The sequence below is a fragment of the Fibroporia radiculosa genome (assembly GCF_000313525.1).
Source record: "Fibroporia radiculosa TFFH 294 genomic supercontigs, scaffold15474, whole genome shotgun sequence".
Taxonomy (NCBI): Eukaryota; Fungi; Basidiomycota; class Agaricomycetes; order Polyporales; family Fibroporiaceae; genus Fibroporia; species Fibroporia radiculosa.
In genome coordinates, this window is record NW_012133489.1 from 1,163 (window position 1) to 16,274 (window position 15,112).

Sequence of the window (15,112 nt, forward strand, 5' to 3'; positions counted from 1 at the left end):
CATAAAAGGTACCTTAGCTGGTCGAAGATCATGTCCCAGACATAAACCGGCAGCCGGAACACGCCTGAGTGTAGGGACATCCACTGGGTCTCTGCTACTATTTCCGCCGCACGGGATATCTTCCGAGCTACCGAGATGAGCGCGAAAAACGATGTCACAGATGAATGATGAGAGCGGGTTATGTAACTTACTGCCGCAGAGAAGCCCAGAGTCAGAGCGAAAATTGCTGCTTTCAGACTTAGAGCCCGACGTGTCACAACTTTCTGCATCTAGACCAGCCCTCAGCCCTCAGAGATCCTTCAATTTCCATGAAGCCGACGCATAGCACAACCCACCATCTCCTGCAGAAACAGTCGACTCTCGTTCATCAACGCACATCAACTCATCGCTCGACTGGCTCGTGCAAGCCTCTAGTAAGTGTGGCATACTTTCCGTATAGCTTCGAGTCCGTTCAGCATCTGTGAATGCTTGTATTCATTACTGCATTCAAACACTAAAGCACAACTCACGGAACAGGTCTTTTACGGAAATCCTCCCAATCGCCATAGCTGAACTCGAACTCCACTTTTGCTCTGCAGAAAATGACGACATAAAATCAGCTGAGGAAAACATATTTGTCGTCAAGGGCTGAGAGATGGTACAGATATTGTAATGGTGCGCTAAGAAGAGTGGAAGTGGGTTAGTCACTAGATGTCCTTTTATGCATCTCAATCCTAGGGGAGGACAGCCTCGCCTTCCACGAGAAATGCATTGACGGGCCGCACATGCACAAGGCGATGCTGACCACAGAGCGCCCAATACTCATATCTGCTAACACAGCCTCATCGGACGCGCGCATTCATGTGGTACCCTCTCGTGATAACAAAATATCCGAAAATATACCCTGCAGGTTTTCATATGACCCTGTCCACCGGATATTCAGCGTCACTTTGCGTGTAATAAGATATATTTCAACTCACTAATTTGTAGGGATATGAGTAGGCCACTTGGTCAGCAGAGACTAGGACACACTTCATACGAACTATATGCCCAAGCATGCCTGTAGCCTCGATGCAGACTTGCAGTTGTCTCATTGATCTCTAGCACAGCATATACACAGGCTCTTGAGTCTTTGGTTCATCATCCCAGCTAAGTTACATCACTGAGCCTCCTTTCCCTCGTGTAACTAAAGCGATTATGAATTGATGGTGATAATGACGGCCCCGAGTTGAGTGCAATCTTATGATAGCCTGTAGGTTGTCAGTGTAGCGGAGAAAGTCACTTAGACTGTTCTAGATACCAGAAAAAAACAAGAATCGGAGATGTGTTTTGCTGCTTCAAGTTGAAGGCGGACTGCACAGAAAGCCGAATAAAGCTAGCGAAGTACGTATAAATAGAGCTTAACAAGAATTTCAAAATTGACATAATGAAGCAGAAGGCACCGAGAAGGTACAGCAGCAGTCCAGCAGTAGTCGAGTACTTAGTACTAAATAGTCACTGGGCGCCTACAGGTTCCCTGGGTGTTTTCTGACAGTTATGATTCAGCGACTGTCCGAAGTCGTCATGATATTCGTGTAGGCTAGCCCAACAGCATTCATCGCTTCATTAGCAGCACCATGCCTCAGAAGTACGCCAACGCAGCGGCAACGAGCGTCGACGCCACCACGCCCATCACACTCCGACCCATGCTCTGCGCTCCGCTCTTCGTTGTCGTTGTCGTCGTCAACGCCACTTCCGTTCCATTCCAGCAGTACCGCTCAAAGCAGCTCGAACATAGCCCGCTCCTCTCCGTTCCCGTGGCGTTCCGCGCACGGTCGACGACTGCGCACGCCAGGCACGCCGGCCACTCCGGGTCATTCACCTCGCTTGCGTTCGTAGGATATCCCTGCATGGCGATCGCGTACACCTGATCGAGGAATGCCTGCGTCTGGTCGAGCGTCAGGTTGCTCGGCTGCTGGTTCGTCAGCGGTGCTTCGCCGTTGCGCGGTGGGCCGCCATTTGCGATGTAGATGATTAATGGAGCTTCGGTGCTGGTGTCGCACCCGAAGAACGTCGGCCGTATGGAGAGATTCTGCGCGGAGAACTCGGAGGTGTTGGTGGGGATGGGCGGCATGCTGTACGCCGTAGGGAAGAGGGTGTTGATGCGGTTTTGAGTGTTCTGGATGAACGGTTGGTCTGATTATGGGCATTCGACGAATGAGATCACGTACGACAAGAGAACCACCAGCAGACCAGTATGCATTGGCAAAATCTTGATTCTGTGTGTCAAGAGTACTCGCTCAGCATCGCATTTCCGATAGCATAGATACCGAGCAACTGACGGCATCGAGGGCAAAAATTGTGTCGAGACCGCGGGCCTTGACCATCAAAGGCTGAATTGGAATCGCCTCTCCGTCACTTGCACCATCGGACATCATAATGAGTGTTTCGTTCTCGTCGATGAATGTGCCATTCATGATTGATGCGCGGAACGGGTTCGGGAACAGGGACGAGTCCAGGACAATGTCCGTTTGCGGGATGCTCTCGTTGAGAGCGGTGACAATAGGATAGACGTAGGAGTTGACTAGGACGGATTCCTGATTTAATATTAGTCAATGTGCAAAGCTCCGTATAGAGCGGGAAAAGAGTACCGAAGTGTTGTAGAATGTGTTCCAATCACCAGAAGCGCCAACAACAAATGCGGTCTGGTCGTAATTGGTCCAGCAAACCGAGTCGTTCGTTGTCCCCAGATATTTCATGGGTGTGAACGCTGCGAGCGTAGGATCATATGATCCCATTTCGACTGGAGACGAGTCTTAGTACGAACAGGAACTAGAAAGCGCTAGAGGAACGCACAGACGTTCATCTCCATGATCGGGTTGGAGGTAGGGACAATGTCGCTGCTGTTCGGGATGATATTGGAGAAGTTTCCATTTGGAGAGAGCAGCGTCGCAATGAGGATGGGGAACGGTTGGGAATACGATGCGAAAGTAGGCCTGATGCAACTTGGTGAGCGAGAAAACAGAGGGACCAAAACAATCTCTACAGGTCAGCACTTACACGTTGGGAACGCTGGACCAGGTGTAACCCGCGCCATGAAGAAGCGTATCATTGAAGAAATTCTCCGCGTTGGTCCCGTTGACGAAATGCCGCCCGTTGTCGCGCGCAGTGATATCATTATACGAGACCGAGAAACCTGCCGCGTACTTCCCGCGAATCTCGTCAATCAACTCTTGGAGGTATTCTGCATTCTGGGTCGCGTTCGTGTACGGATCTTGCTGGTTGATCTGCGGCAGCCACCCGCCCCATGCACTGGTCGGATCCGTGCTATTCGTGCCAAATGCCAAAGTCTGAATCGTCGGGAAGTTCGCCTGCGCGAAGGACCCAACTAGGTTGGCCCCGCCGGACAAGCCAGAGAGATATTGTGCGGCTTGGAGAATACCTCCGGTCCCGAGAGCGGCTGACGTCTCGTTTCGCGCATCCAAGAAGTTCAAGATACCCGCGCCCCATAGGGTTGCCCGCCAACCGCCACCGCTGCTCGCGATCCCGACATTAGGGTACCTGCTCTCTCCGCTGAGAATGCTCGCAACATAGTCTGGCAACGATGCATTTGTCGCTTGAATATTGGCAAGGTACGTTTTCCAGGCGTCAGGGAGGACGTTGGCCTTGCGGGTGCTAATATATTCGACTTCCTGCTGGTTGAGGGTTTGGTTCCCCACGGGGCCGACCAGACGCACGACTTCGAATCCACTCGGGCACGCGCCAGACACGGGCGTGTACGCCTGGTTGGCAGCACTCTGAGCAGAGACCAGCGACGACGCAGTGAGAACGGCGAGGAGTGTCGCAAGCATGGTTTGTCGCCCGAGTCACGATGCGTAAGAGGCAGCATCCAGGCTATATCTCGCGCAGAGAGAGCATGAGACCCACCCGCGGAACTCCGTCACCAGGAGGAGAAACATCTCGCAGAAGCGGTGAATGGGTTTGTCGGAGGGGGCGAGTAGCATGTGTTCAAAGGCCCGAGGATTGACCAGACGGCCGCGGTCTTCGCGCCGACATTCCAGCGGTATGGGTGGCCAGGTTCATTGCCAAGGAAGCAAAGGCGACGTCCTTGAATGCATGCAAAGTCAATCTACACGCATCTATGTCGCTCCATATTCTCGGTGGATGAGTAAATACAATATGTTCGCAGATGCGGAAAACGCACACATATCATGACCCGGCACCGTTCAAAATGGTATAGCTGCTCGACTGAATCGACCGCCACCACGATATCAGAATTCGGGAAGACCAAATGTTTCCACTTCACGTTAACCGTTCACGCCACCCGTTGAGCCCTGAAATTTTGAACACCAGGGACTCCATAAGAGTCGGGGTCAGAGTGGCACCTGCACGCCGATGCGACGGGCGACTTTGTATTTTAGATCACATGCTGATCCTTGTCTCCTCCGAGTCCTTCTCCGGTCTCGTGGTCAACATGGGATCAGATTCTACACCGGCAATATATGCTTCGGTCGGATTTTATTTCTGCAATCAGGCATGCAGTACACTTGGTACTGGCGGAGGCAGCAGAGGCATACGTGCTATGAGCTCGTACAAAATGTCAGCCTTAGCGGGGGAGGCGAGTGGGATTCACGACGAATTGGCACGATAACCCAATGCTAATATTATTTCAGTGGCGCCAACAGGCGAAACACATCGGTGAGGTAATCTTTTACAGGAATCCGACCTTTGAATCGACAATCTCATTACTGTTCGTGTACCATCGATGCCCAAAGGAATAATATCGTGGCGTGATACCCTTTTCTACGCCGAATGCCGTGCACCACTCAGATGCTAATCATAGCAGATCGCCGAGGGCTGCCATCTCGGGACCACCCGCTTCCTGTATGACAACGGTGTTAGCATGAACACAATTTGACCAAAAGCACTACGCACCCTCATGCCGATTTCCCAGTCTGCACGCGCGCATACTGTGAGCAAGATCAACGCGTAGAAAAACAGTACAACTCACAGCTGTAGATGATAGTGACGGCCATGAGGATACCCGTTCCACTGCCGATTGCACCCATCAAGTCTGCTGCAACGGATAACAGACCCAACATCGCTCCACCAAGTGCAGCAGCCGTGGGGACGACGCGCTTCAATTCTTTGTACATTGAGCCCTCACGGTGACCAGCCATGACCTATCAGGGAAAATTGATATACACATACCACCGAACTGAGAGTATGAGAAACGCACCATCTGCTGATCCTTGAGCTGCTTCGCAATGTCGCGCGGGCCACTTCCCGATACTTCTATCCATGTCTTGGAGAAAATGGCGCAAGCAGTGACAATGAATGCGACGTAGAGAACCGTGTGGATGGGGTCGAGCAGGGCAGCCTTCAGAGTGTGAGGTGGGGACATGTAATATGCGATACCAGACACTGCTGCAAGCTGAGGGGAATCTTCCATAGGCTGCAAGTGATGATATTAGAATTTGCGCATAATATGCCATGACGTAGCTTACCTCCCACACCCCCAGCAGTTTGACAAGAATGTTGCTGGGGAAGCGCGAAGAGAGCATTTGCGAGATCATAAAGACGTTCGAAGTCAAAGCAGACTCCAACATGATAGGCATGTTCGACGTGTAGAACAGCTTCACGGGGTACGATCCACGCTGGCCCCTGAACCTGTTCGACTTGACTGGGATTTCGATACGGAAGCCCTGCAGGTAGATGACGACAGCAAATACGACGACCGTTGCAATGAGATTCATGATGTTAGGGAGACGCTCCCGCCAGAACGCCTCGCGGAGTGCACGACCCTTGTCGTTCCAAGTGAATAGAAGGTGGAACAGTGACACAACAGCACCTTCGAACTCAGGGCCACGGCCAGTATTGACAGTCGTGGGCGAGAATGCTTTCCAGACGATGGATTCGCAGATGTTGGTGGCGATGAACAACGAGATTCCGGAACCGAGACCATAGCCCTTCTGGAGGAGTTCATCAAGGAGGATGACAATCAAGGACGCGGAGATCAGCTGAATAATTAAGAGCAGACAGACACCAGCGCCAATGTCACCAGGTTGACCGTAGAGACCTGTAAGGACGTATACGGTTGCTTGGCCCAGCGAGATGATGAGAGCGAACACTATGCAACAGTTAGCTACGGATGACACAATCCATCGAAGCCGAGCGGTTCTCGAGAAGGGCGCAGGGACGCATAGTAGACTTTATAGTAACCAGGTAGACACTCACGCTTTTGTGCCCCACTGAACAGCGCACGGTCTTCCTTCAGCGAAAAGTCGACCTCAATCAAGTTCGCGCCAGCCAATAGTTGCATGATCATTCCGGAAGTGACAATGGGGGTGATACCGAGCTCCATGAGTGTCCCACGATTCGATGCGAGGATGACGCGCATCCAGTACAGCGGGTCAGACGAGTCGGACGACATGATGCCGTAGAGCGGCACCTGCGAGCAAACCAAGAAGATGAGCAGGGTCACGGCCGTCCATAGCACCTTTTGGTTGAACGGAACCTGAGGAAGCGTGTGACACATTAGCGTTGCTCCCGAGTCGCAGAGTTAGTCGTAGGACGCACTTTCCGGTCGGGCGAGGAGACTTCGGGCAGGATGGGGAGGAATGGCCGGACGAGGTTCAAAAACCGGACTGTAAACCATGCAGTCAGCGCATATGCGGAGAGCAGGGAGAAGAGACTCACATCCGCTCATGGTGGGAAGGGTGGACCAAGGAGCGGCTGAGGGTCAGTGGAGAAATATACTACTTAAGCGGACCGACACGTCGCCACCAAGCTCATGAGGTGGCATGCCAAATATGTACAAGCAAGCCTCCTTGCAACGTAGGCGCCGGTGAATTGAGACTCCCCATGTATCTTGGGCCAAGTATTCAATATTCAATGCCAACCTTTCTCAGCATATTCTCTGGGCAGCCATGATCATCCTCATATTATCAGCTAACTAAATAGTACGCAAACCAGTACGAACACTGTCACAGCCCGAGGTTCGAGTTAGGACTCCGAACTCATGATTTGGGCGTTCGACGCGTATCGAGCATCGTCGTAGGACTTAGTGAGTACAATTTCAGATCAATACTTCGCGTGATGTCATCTCGAATATGCTAAGAGGTGTGTCCTCGTTGAAGCCCAAGCCTGCGGCTTTACGCTGGTATACTACTCGCGCCAGTGGCGTGGAGAAGGAACCGTGCAAAGTTACAGGCTTAGAACGGAAAGCTGACCAGTTAACCTTGATCTCTATGTCTTCGTGAAGTCTGACCTGCAGTTTCTATTTCTATAGACATGCGATTGAAAATGATCCGTGGCATACAACTGCAAGTATGCAGATCACAGGCAACATGAACAACGCCGTATAGAAGCGCAGTTACGACCTCGACTCTTGCTTAGGTTTTTCCGCGTGGTCTACGGAATCAGGTGACGTGTCGCTCGCTATCCGGTCTAGCACATCCAGCATCAGAGCCTTCGGCATGTAATCGCACCTGATACCTCTCGCCGCCTGAACGGCAAGTTCGCGTTTCTCTCTTTCTTGGACACCTCGTCTACGTCGTGAAGCTTGCTCGACCACCCTTGAATTCCAGAAGTCTAGGATGCCATTCATTCGCTGATCGAGATCCTCCCACTCGTCGTCGAGAGAATTTTGCAGTTCGACCTGAGCTTTTGAAGGGGATGCCCTCCAGCCAGTAATTCTGCTATAATTGTGTGCGCTTTTGAAAAGTTAGAATCAAAAGGCTTGGTTGAGAGATGGACTGGCGCACCCATTTGCGTATGAGAGGCTTCGAAGACGGGAACAGTTGAGGAAGTTTTCTCTTACATAGGAGGTAATATCCATTGACAGTGGGGAAGAGTGTCCTGTCCTCTTATTGGAATGCTTTGGGTATTGACGCCTGCGAGGAAGGAGATGCGGTGGGATCGCACAGAGCACGCCTTGGCTATCGGCTTTCCGCACGACATTTGTCCTGGAGAAGAAGTATACCATGGCGGTGGTAAGGAGGTAAGGCTTTGTTTTCGAGTGTGGCGACATTCCTTTGGACGCCCTGATCTCAGCCTCGCCACAGCTCCTTGATCTCGATCTGGCCACACTGTCGGAAATATCACAACAAAGAAATTGCCATTGCGCAGCAGATGTTGAAAGTCGCAATCTGGGACATCCAAAAGGCTTTTTTAAATTATAAATATTCGGCTTCACCTTTGTTGATACTGTTTCAATGCAAGGAAACAGTGGTTCTTCGTTATGTGCCCTGTCTCCTGCTGCTGTACACAGCCACGCGCTGTCATAAAGAGTGCGTGGCCATATTCTGCCTGGTGATTAGTATCATTCGCTTATTCTCTTCGCTGTGGTAATTTATCCAAGTTGTTCGAATATGACTTGAGTAATTGTGAGCGCTTGAGCGCCGGCGCGTACGCGTGACGTCACGCGTACTTATAAGTATTCACCTTTGTTCGGCTCCGCTGGCAGCAACGCCGAGAACGTCTGCGCTATGACTGCTTGCGTTGCGCCAGATGGGATTTCCTAATCGAGGTTCCGAACCGCAGAGGGGCAGAGTGGGTCCGCGTCCACAGCGCGTCATGGCCACCTTGGCACCTACGTCGTACACCATGGCGTCATCCATCCCGGCCCTCATCTGCATAAAAGACTTCGTCTCCTCCCCCGCCAGTCAACCCTTTCTCCCTTCTCTTTTATAAATCTCATCGCATATCAGTAATTTTCCTTAAACATGGATCAGTCTGCGTCTCTCATCGCTGCTCTTAACGCTGGGAAGCTGCCCTCAACGCAGCAGATCGGTCAGCGCATCGAAGCACTCCTCAGCTCTGCCTTGCTCAATCCTGATCAAATATCGGACGGCGGCGAGCTCAGTCAGCAAGGAAAGGTTTTACAAAAAGACGTGCGCGATATTTTGATCGCATATAAGCAGTTGGTAGAAACGAAGAATAGTGCGTCCCGTGATTCTTGCTTAATACACCTCACTTAATCTCCAATGCTACAGGCGACAATGTTTTTCAGGAGTCCTTATGGCAGCTCTCCGAGGCCGACATCTCCTCTACTTCGACGTCGATGGAAGTTGATTCTGATCAAGCGTATCAAGACTCACGCGCCATCGCGCGGTCCCTCCGCACCTTGGTATCTGTCGTGTGGGAAAACGTCTCTCAGGAGGGCCGTTCCGTCTTCCACGATTTTGCCTCCTTCATGCGTCTCGCCCTAGCAGATGTCGCTGACCATGTCGCGCACGGTGCCAGTGTCACCGCCGAATCCCTCCGCGACCTCGACGAACAGGTTGAGGAGGGAGAAAGGACCGAATTGGGCATGAAGAAGCGCAAGGCCGAGGATGACGCCGAGGACGTTGATGTGCGCGTCAAGTTCGAGAAGACGATGGACTCGACGAAAGAGGTCGGCTCCAAGGCAATCGGAGCTGGCCAGGTGGCGGTTGCTACTACTCAAGAGACAGCATCTCGCGCGAGCACTCGTCTGCAAGACGCCTTCTACAAGGCGAGTCTTTGACAATGTTGTGCTCGCACCCCCTCACGTTGGCTGACTACATGCGCCTCACAGGTATGCGACAGGGCACAGAGTGACTCTGAATACCACACTGCGATCAATACTCTCTTTGACCTCGCGCACAAGTGGATCCACCGCTCATTGGATGCCGCCGGTGATGTTAACCGCGCGACTTCCCTTGAGGAGTTTATCAACGACCCTACCCCTGACAAGCACTTGATCAACGGCATCCGTGGCTTCCGCGCGGTACTCGAACGCCTTGCTGGTGGGAAGTCTCTTGATGACTTCTTTGGCGCCATCCGCGTGTGTGGTGTCGACCTTCAGCAGGACGAAGGCTTGCGCAAGTGGGCAGATGCATTCATCGCGCATCTTCGCAAGTGCGTCGATGAGAGTGGGTATGTGCGTTCGGACGAGGCAAAACAGAAGCGCGAGCAACTGCGCAAGGAGTGGAGGGAGCTTCTCGATACCGATACGGAGAAGGGCCAGAAATGGAAGGGTGATGTCGATCGACTGAAGGAGGAGGCAAGCGCATTCCAGACAGCAGCTGACCACGACGAGTGTCTGAGGAAGATTAGGAGGACTCATGAGAAGTTGGGCGATGACCTGGAGGATAGCCTTTTCGTGGCCGGAAGGGCAGGTATGCAAACAATGATGGAAAAAGCGCCGTGGTTCTGGCAGGACGTCTTCAATGTCTATCTACCGAGAGTCATCGATATGCTCAAGGATATTCCAATTCCAAGGTGCGCATAGTCGGTTATGAGAATGACTTTTCCATCCTAATGGCCTGCTAGAACGGAATACAAGGATAAGGAGGTCGAATTTGTCCTGGAAGATCTTGACATCTCGTCTTTCGGCTTGCTCCCCGGTCACGCATATATTCGCAACATCACGGATATTGATATCAAGGCTACTTCCGCTGGTCAGGCCGACACCGCTGTCGGCGGCTTGACCCGCATCTATGTGCAGGCCCTCCAGCTGCAACTCGAAGAAGTATCGTTTTACTACAACGACAAGACTGCCACTGTGGGGCCTGCAGAATTCACTGGCGTTCTCGAATTCACGCTGCCGCCTCAAGGTATCGATGTTGACGTTGTGGTTCGCACAATCCCCAGCTCGCCAGAAGGTCTCAAAGAGCGCGAGCGGCAGAACCGATTCCTCGACATCCAGCGCGTCGAGGTGCGGATCTCGGATGATGTCCAACTGACTGTCAAAGAGAGCAACCACCAGATCCTCGTATCCGTTTTCAAGCCCGTCATGCTTTCGCGCTTCCGCGATGCATTGAGCACAGTTATCGCGGAACAGATTCGTACGTCTTTGGACTGGCTGGACGGGATGACATGGGACGTCGGGCGTCGTGCAGAAGTGTTCGGTGACGCGGGTCTCGGACGTGGCTCGAGCCTCGTAGCGGGATTCTGGAGTGAGCTCGGACATCTGCGCAAGGGCGAGGGCGGTCTGCTCAGCGGGTGGGTCGCTACGGGCACAGGTGTCATCAAGAATGACAAGGATACGCAGTTCGCGATAGGTGCGGAGCCGCAGGTGCTGTCGGGCGAGAAGCACGGGCCGAAGGGCACGTTCTCGGAGTCGGTTGAAGAGCGATTCGAGCTGGACAAGAAAAGGGAGCAAGCGCAGCAGCATGCACGGGGCGTGGCAGAACAGGTGAAGGAGGGAGCGAAGAAAGGCGTAAGGAAGGTGCGGTCTTTCAAGGACACAGTGCATTCGAAGGTTGAGGAGGAGAAGAGGCGGCCTGGGTGGGAGAGCTCTGCGTTTGATGTTGATCAGTGAGCCCACTGAAGAGGGTCGGGCGCGATGCGCACTGTGTACAATTTGGGATCTGAGGTATAAAAGAACGGTGTTTACGACATCAAGCACATGTATTATTACCAGCACGATCAATATTATATCAACCGTCTCAGTTCCAACATGTACAAGGGATCGGGCTGTTCCTTCAAGCTTCATAGCTTCCCTCTGATCTTCATGGACAACTTTCCCGAAGCTTGTAGCTCTTTAGCGCGATCGCGTAGCACGCGACGCAGCAATTTTCCACTTGGGTTTTTCGGTATGCTGTCGACAAATTCCAAGCCAGCCAGCCACTTGTAGCGTACCTTAGTGTCAGATACGTGCTGTATGTGATAAGAGTTTGGTATGTCTTGTTAGTGCGAAGTCGAGAGACAACGGACCTTCTCCAGCGCGGCTCGGACTTTGTTCGCCTCAACGGGGGCTCTTGAAACGCGATGTTGCGCGTCTGCAGATAGGACCACAAATGCTAGAGGTAATTCTCCATTGTAGTCGTCCGGTAAACCGACAACACAAACATCCGAGACGTCAGGGTGATCCAGGAGATGGCCCTCGAGCTCCGCTGGGGCCACTATCGAACCATACTTAAGCATCATGACACTCGCCGCAGAAAGAAGCTCCACCTTGAAATCCTCTCACTTTGAGCATTTCCTGCGGGATATCGGCGTGACGGGTCCTGCGAATTGGACATTTCACGAATCGAGGCTCACCTTTATGCGATCAAGGATAAAGACTTCCGCATGTTCGTTGATCGTGACTACATCCCCCGTATATAGCCACCTGTATAGTCGCCGGGTCAGTCATCAATGTTATTCGGGAGAGCATGTCATAGTACCCGTCTTTGAATGTCTCTCTCGTGCTGCCGCAAAGTGAGTGAAGTGCGCATGCAGGCCGGGCCACACGCACGCTTCTTCATTGTTCAAATATCTCTCTGCAACACAGGGGCCTTTGAGAAGCAACTCCCCCACTTCGCCCGCTTTTGCGACGGTGCCATCGGGCTTCAAAACACGTGCAATCATTCCTGGAACGAGACGCCCCGCGCTTCCTGGCGTCCCAATCTTCTGTTCTACTTGGGGGAAACATACGGAACCCACAGCTTCAGTCATTCCTGTTGTGATCGACATGTTCTAGGGTTCAACATCAAGGGAGTGCGTACGGACCGGGTGACGTACCATAACCTTGTCCGATGCTGGTAGAGGGGAGTATAGCAGAAAGCTGATGAATAAGCTCTGCGGAGAGCGGCGCAGCACCACTCGTGACCAGTCGAACTGAGCTGAGATCATAGTTCTGGACGGCGGGGTGCTACGAGAAGGAGACTAATCTGAGCATTGAAATGTAGCAGTATCCTGTTGCGTACTTTGCAGAGGAGAACAACCACCGGGGGTACAACTCTGGAGTCCAAGTTCGACAGCCATCTCAAACAGAGTACCAAGCATTAGTATACTCACGGCAGGACATTGATTCGGTACCGACTGATGCTTTTGAGCATCCCCACAAAGTCGAACTTAGGAATCACGACCAGGGTCTCCTTATGAGGAGTGTGAGAGAACACCTGATTACTCGAAGCAATCCGTCACTCACTCTATACCATAACGCGAAGTGCATGAGGGCTGTGAGGCCGTAGATGTCTGTTTGGATCTCAGTAGCATCCAACACTCACAGTGAACTTACGTTACTCACGATAGAATGGCGTAACTGCGTAAATGTGTGATTAGTGCAGGGTAAAAGAAATGAGAAGCACTCACAGGCTACCCAGAGATCCCCAGGGCGTATCTTCCTGTCTTCCAGGCGCTGGGTCTGCGAGTTTGCCAATTGTGCCAGCTGAACGATGGATGCGATAACTGCATAATGAGTTATGCACACGGCCTGATCGGATTTCAGTTTAGATGGAACTAGTCATGTCTTGAGCACTATACTGCCTACCTTAGGTCTACCTGTAGTTCCGCTAGAAAAGCTGAGGAAGGCTAGTTTATGCCTGGCTTCGCCCGGCCTGAATAAGCGCTCAATAAAAATCTGCATGCTCGAGTGGCCCTCTGTTACAAGTTCTTGTATTGTGGTGTGTCCGGCCAACTCGGTCGACGACGATCCTTCGCATTCCATGTCGAAAAGAATTATTCGATCCGTTGACAGCCCCGCACTGCGGGCTGCGGATATTGCGGCAGGGAGATTCCAGGGATGAGCTATCAAGAGCCTGGAATTCGTGGCATCCAGTTGGTACTCGAGCTCCTCTGCAGTGTAAGACGGATTGGCAGCCCTGCAGCTAGTTAGGAATTTGATGTCCACAACAACGATGCCACAAACGTACGTCACAGTTGCACCTAATCTGTGCACAGCCCTGCGGCGGGTAAACTCCGAACACGGTTGTTTCAAGTGCATGTAACGACGTACCAGACAGCCACTGGGTAGTCTGTGCAAACCCGTTCAATCACGCAGTCTGTACCTTGAAACTACGACATACCAACGTGATTCGGCCCAAATATACACACTTGTTGCAAAGGGATGTCATAGCCCGATGAGAAGACCTGTGTAGAAGATGTACTCACCAACATCATCTTCTCCTGTGCGTACACCCTTAGTAGCGTTTCCGGGTACGATGAACGCGACTTATAAGCTTACCTATGTTCCAGCGGCTTCTGAGCGCCCTGGCCAGTCCGTCGGTACGCGCTCGAAGCTTTGTGCGAGTGAAATCTCAGTAAAGCCCATACAAACCTATATTATGCAGTAATGCACACCTCCTGGAATCCGACGGGTCTCCCAGTGTCGTTTTCAATCAAGCACGGTCTGCCTTGGTCATCAGGTCTTGCAGTATGCTCTACGTCCAGGATGAACTGGGCGACGGTTAAATCATCTGGGATATGAGGCACTGGACCTCCAGGGGCATATACATCAGCCATTGTGATGACTCTTCGAAGCCTTTGACCTGTTAGACCCAAGCCAGACCTATGAGTAGAAGAAATGTGACTTGATCGAGGATATATCGACAGTCACCGGTCGAGCTGGACGAGATTTCCGATTGTTATCCTGCAGTGTGGTGTCAGGGACGGCAAGGCAAGTAAGCAGAGACCGAACCCGTGATGAACGGAGAAGTTAGGACAGGCCGTGACGAGAACGCATGTGCGTGGGCAGTGTGTTAGTATCTACACGGTCCCACACGAGCTCCCAATCCCAGGATCATGCACTCAAAGCGCTACGCCAGTTGGGAGCATTCCGAGACCATGATACCTAATGACATTTAAGCCTTCATGTAGTTCATGCTAGCTTTCACGGAGTGCAGCAGCGACATTGAAACTTGTTTGGATTTGCGCTCACCAGGCCCATTATTGGCCGGTGATCTAGCACGGCTCTCGATTTATGGCCCACGGGTACTCCTGGCACTATCAATAGATTGTGGCCCGAGCATTGATGCACTGGATGAACGGCATGATGTTCATATTGTGCAAAATATTAGCTTTGATATGACGAATTCTCCAAGAATGCTTGTGCGTAATTAGGGAGATAATACAATCCAGCACCTGCACGATTTGTCATCGACGGACTATATTTCGGATTCCAGCGGCGAATGGGGGCAACGTACAGAATACAAGGATGTTGTGCGGATTTCTCAAATTCATCGGCCATGAAGCTCAGATCTAAGAAAAGATGCTGAGGTGGAACTTGATCGCATTTCCGCGATCTCGAAAAAAATATAGTTCCGCTGTTCGACGACGCGTCTGCCATCTGGGTTCTGGCAGTCTGCACGCAGGTCGCCTCACCGCCTTCTTTCTTCCCTCACGCCCACCCCCCAGTCCTTACACCGACTCCCGCACTGTAATCGACAATCTTCGCCCACAAAGAATTCTCGACCCTCCTCGCCCC

The 15,112-nt window shown here is 52.1% G+C and overlaps 5 protein-coding genes across 5 annotated transcripts; 1 reads left to right on the plus strand and 4 right to left on the minus strand.

Moving 5' to 3' along the window:
- Window positions 1–1,600: 1,600 nt before the first annotated feature.
- Window positions 1,601–3,809, minus strand: FIBRA_07684 (uncharacterized protein; the record flags this gene model as incomplete). Its single annotated transcript, XM_012329356.1, has 6 exons — window positions 1,601–2,137; window positions 2,190–2,237; window positions 2,301–2,555; window positions 2,610–2,761; window positions 2,815–2,954; window positions 3,019–3,809. 6 exons carry the CDS (start codon window positions 3,807–3,809, stop codon window positions 1,601–1,603), a joined length of 1,923 nt encoding a protein of 640 aa, XP_012184746.1.
- Window positions 3,810–4,795: 986 nt separating this feature from the next.
- Window positions 4,796–6,667, minus strand: FIBRA_07685 (uncharacterized protein; the record flags this gene model as incomplete). The annotated part of the gene is made up of 8 exons (XM_012329357.1): window positions 4,796–4,840; window positions 4,894–4,913; window positions 4,970–5,141; window positions 5,198–5,413; window positions 5,466–6,088; window positions 6,196–6,475; window positions 6,538–6,605; window positions 6,658–6,667. 8 exons carry the CDS (start codon window positions 6,665–6,667, stop codon window positions 4,796–4,798), a joined length of 1,434 nt encoding a protein of 477 aa, XP_012184747.1.
- A 666-nt stretch (window positions 6,668–7,333) lies between these two features.
- FIBRA_07686 (uncharacterized protein) lies at window positions 7,334–7,945 on the minus strand (the record flags this gene model as incomplete). Its single annotated transcript, XM_012329358.1, has 2 exons — window positions 7,334–7,673; window positions 7,725–7,945. The coding sequence occupies 2 exons, from the start codon at window positions 7,943–7,945 to the stop codon at window positions 7,334–7,336; spliced, it is 561 nt and encodes a 186-aa protein (XP_012184748.1).
- A 739-nt stretch (window positions 7,946–8,684) lies between these two features.
- FIBRA_07687 (uncharacterized protein) lies at window positions 8,685–11,245 on the plus strand (the record flags this gene model as incomplete). Its single annotated transcript, XM_012329359.1, has 4 exons — window positions 8,685–8,901; window positions 8,955–9,385; window positions 9,518–10,203; window positions 10,255–11,245. The coding sequence occupies 4 exons, from the start codon at window positions 8,685–8,687 to the stop codon at window positions 11,243–11,245; spliced, it is 2,325 nt and encodes a 774-aa protein (XP_012184749.1).
- Window positions 11,246–11,415: 170 nt separating this feature from the next.
- On the minus strand, window positions 11,416–14,151 carry FIBRA_07688 (uncharacterized protein; the record flags this gene model as incomplete). The annotated part of the gene is made up of 19 exons (XM_012329360.1): window positions 11,416–11,583; window positions 11,641–11,828; window positions 11,881–11,908; window positions 11,968–12,037; window positions 12,093–12,116; window positions 12,164–12,365; window positions 12,430–12,559; window positions 12,615–12,648; window positions 12,706–12,785; window positions 12,839–12,885; window positions 12,938–12,952; window positions 13,003–13,123; window positions 13,181–13,511; window positions 13,563–13,592; window positions 13,646–13,664; window positions 13,716–13,742; window positions 13,801–13,815; window positions 13,874–13,928; window positions 13,990–14,151. The coding sequence occupies 19 exons, from the start codon at window positions 14,149–14,151 to the stop codon at window positions 11,416–11,418; spliced, it is 1,746 nt and encodes a 581-aa protein (XP_012184750.1).
- Window positions 14,152–15,112: the final 961 nt, after the last annotated feature.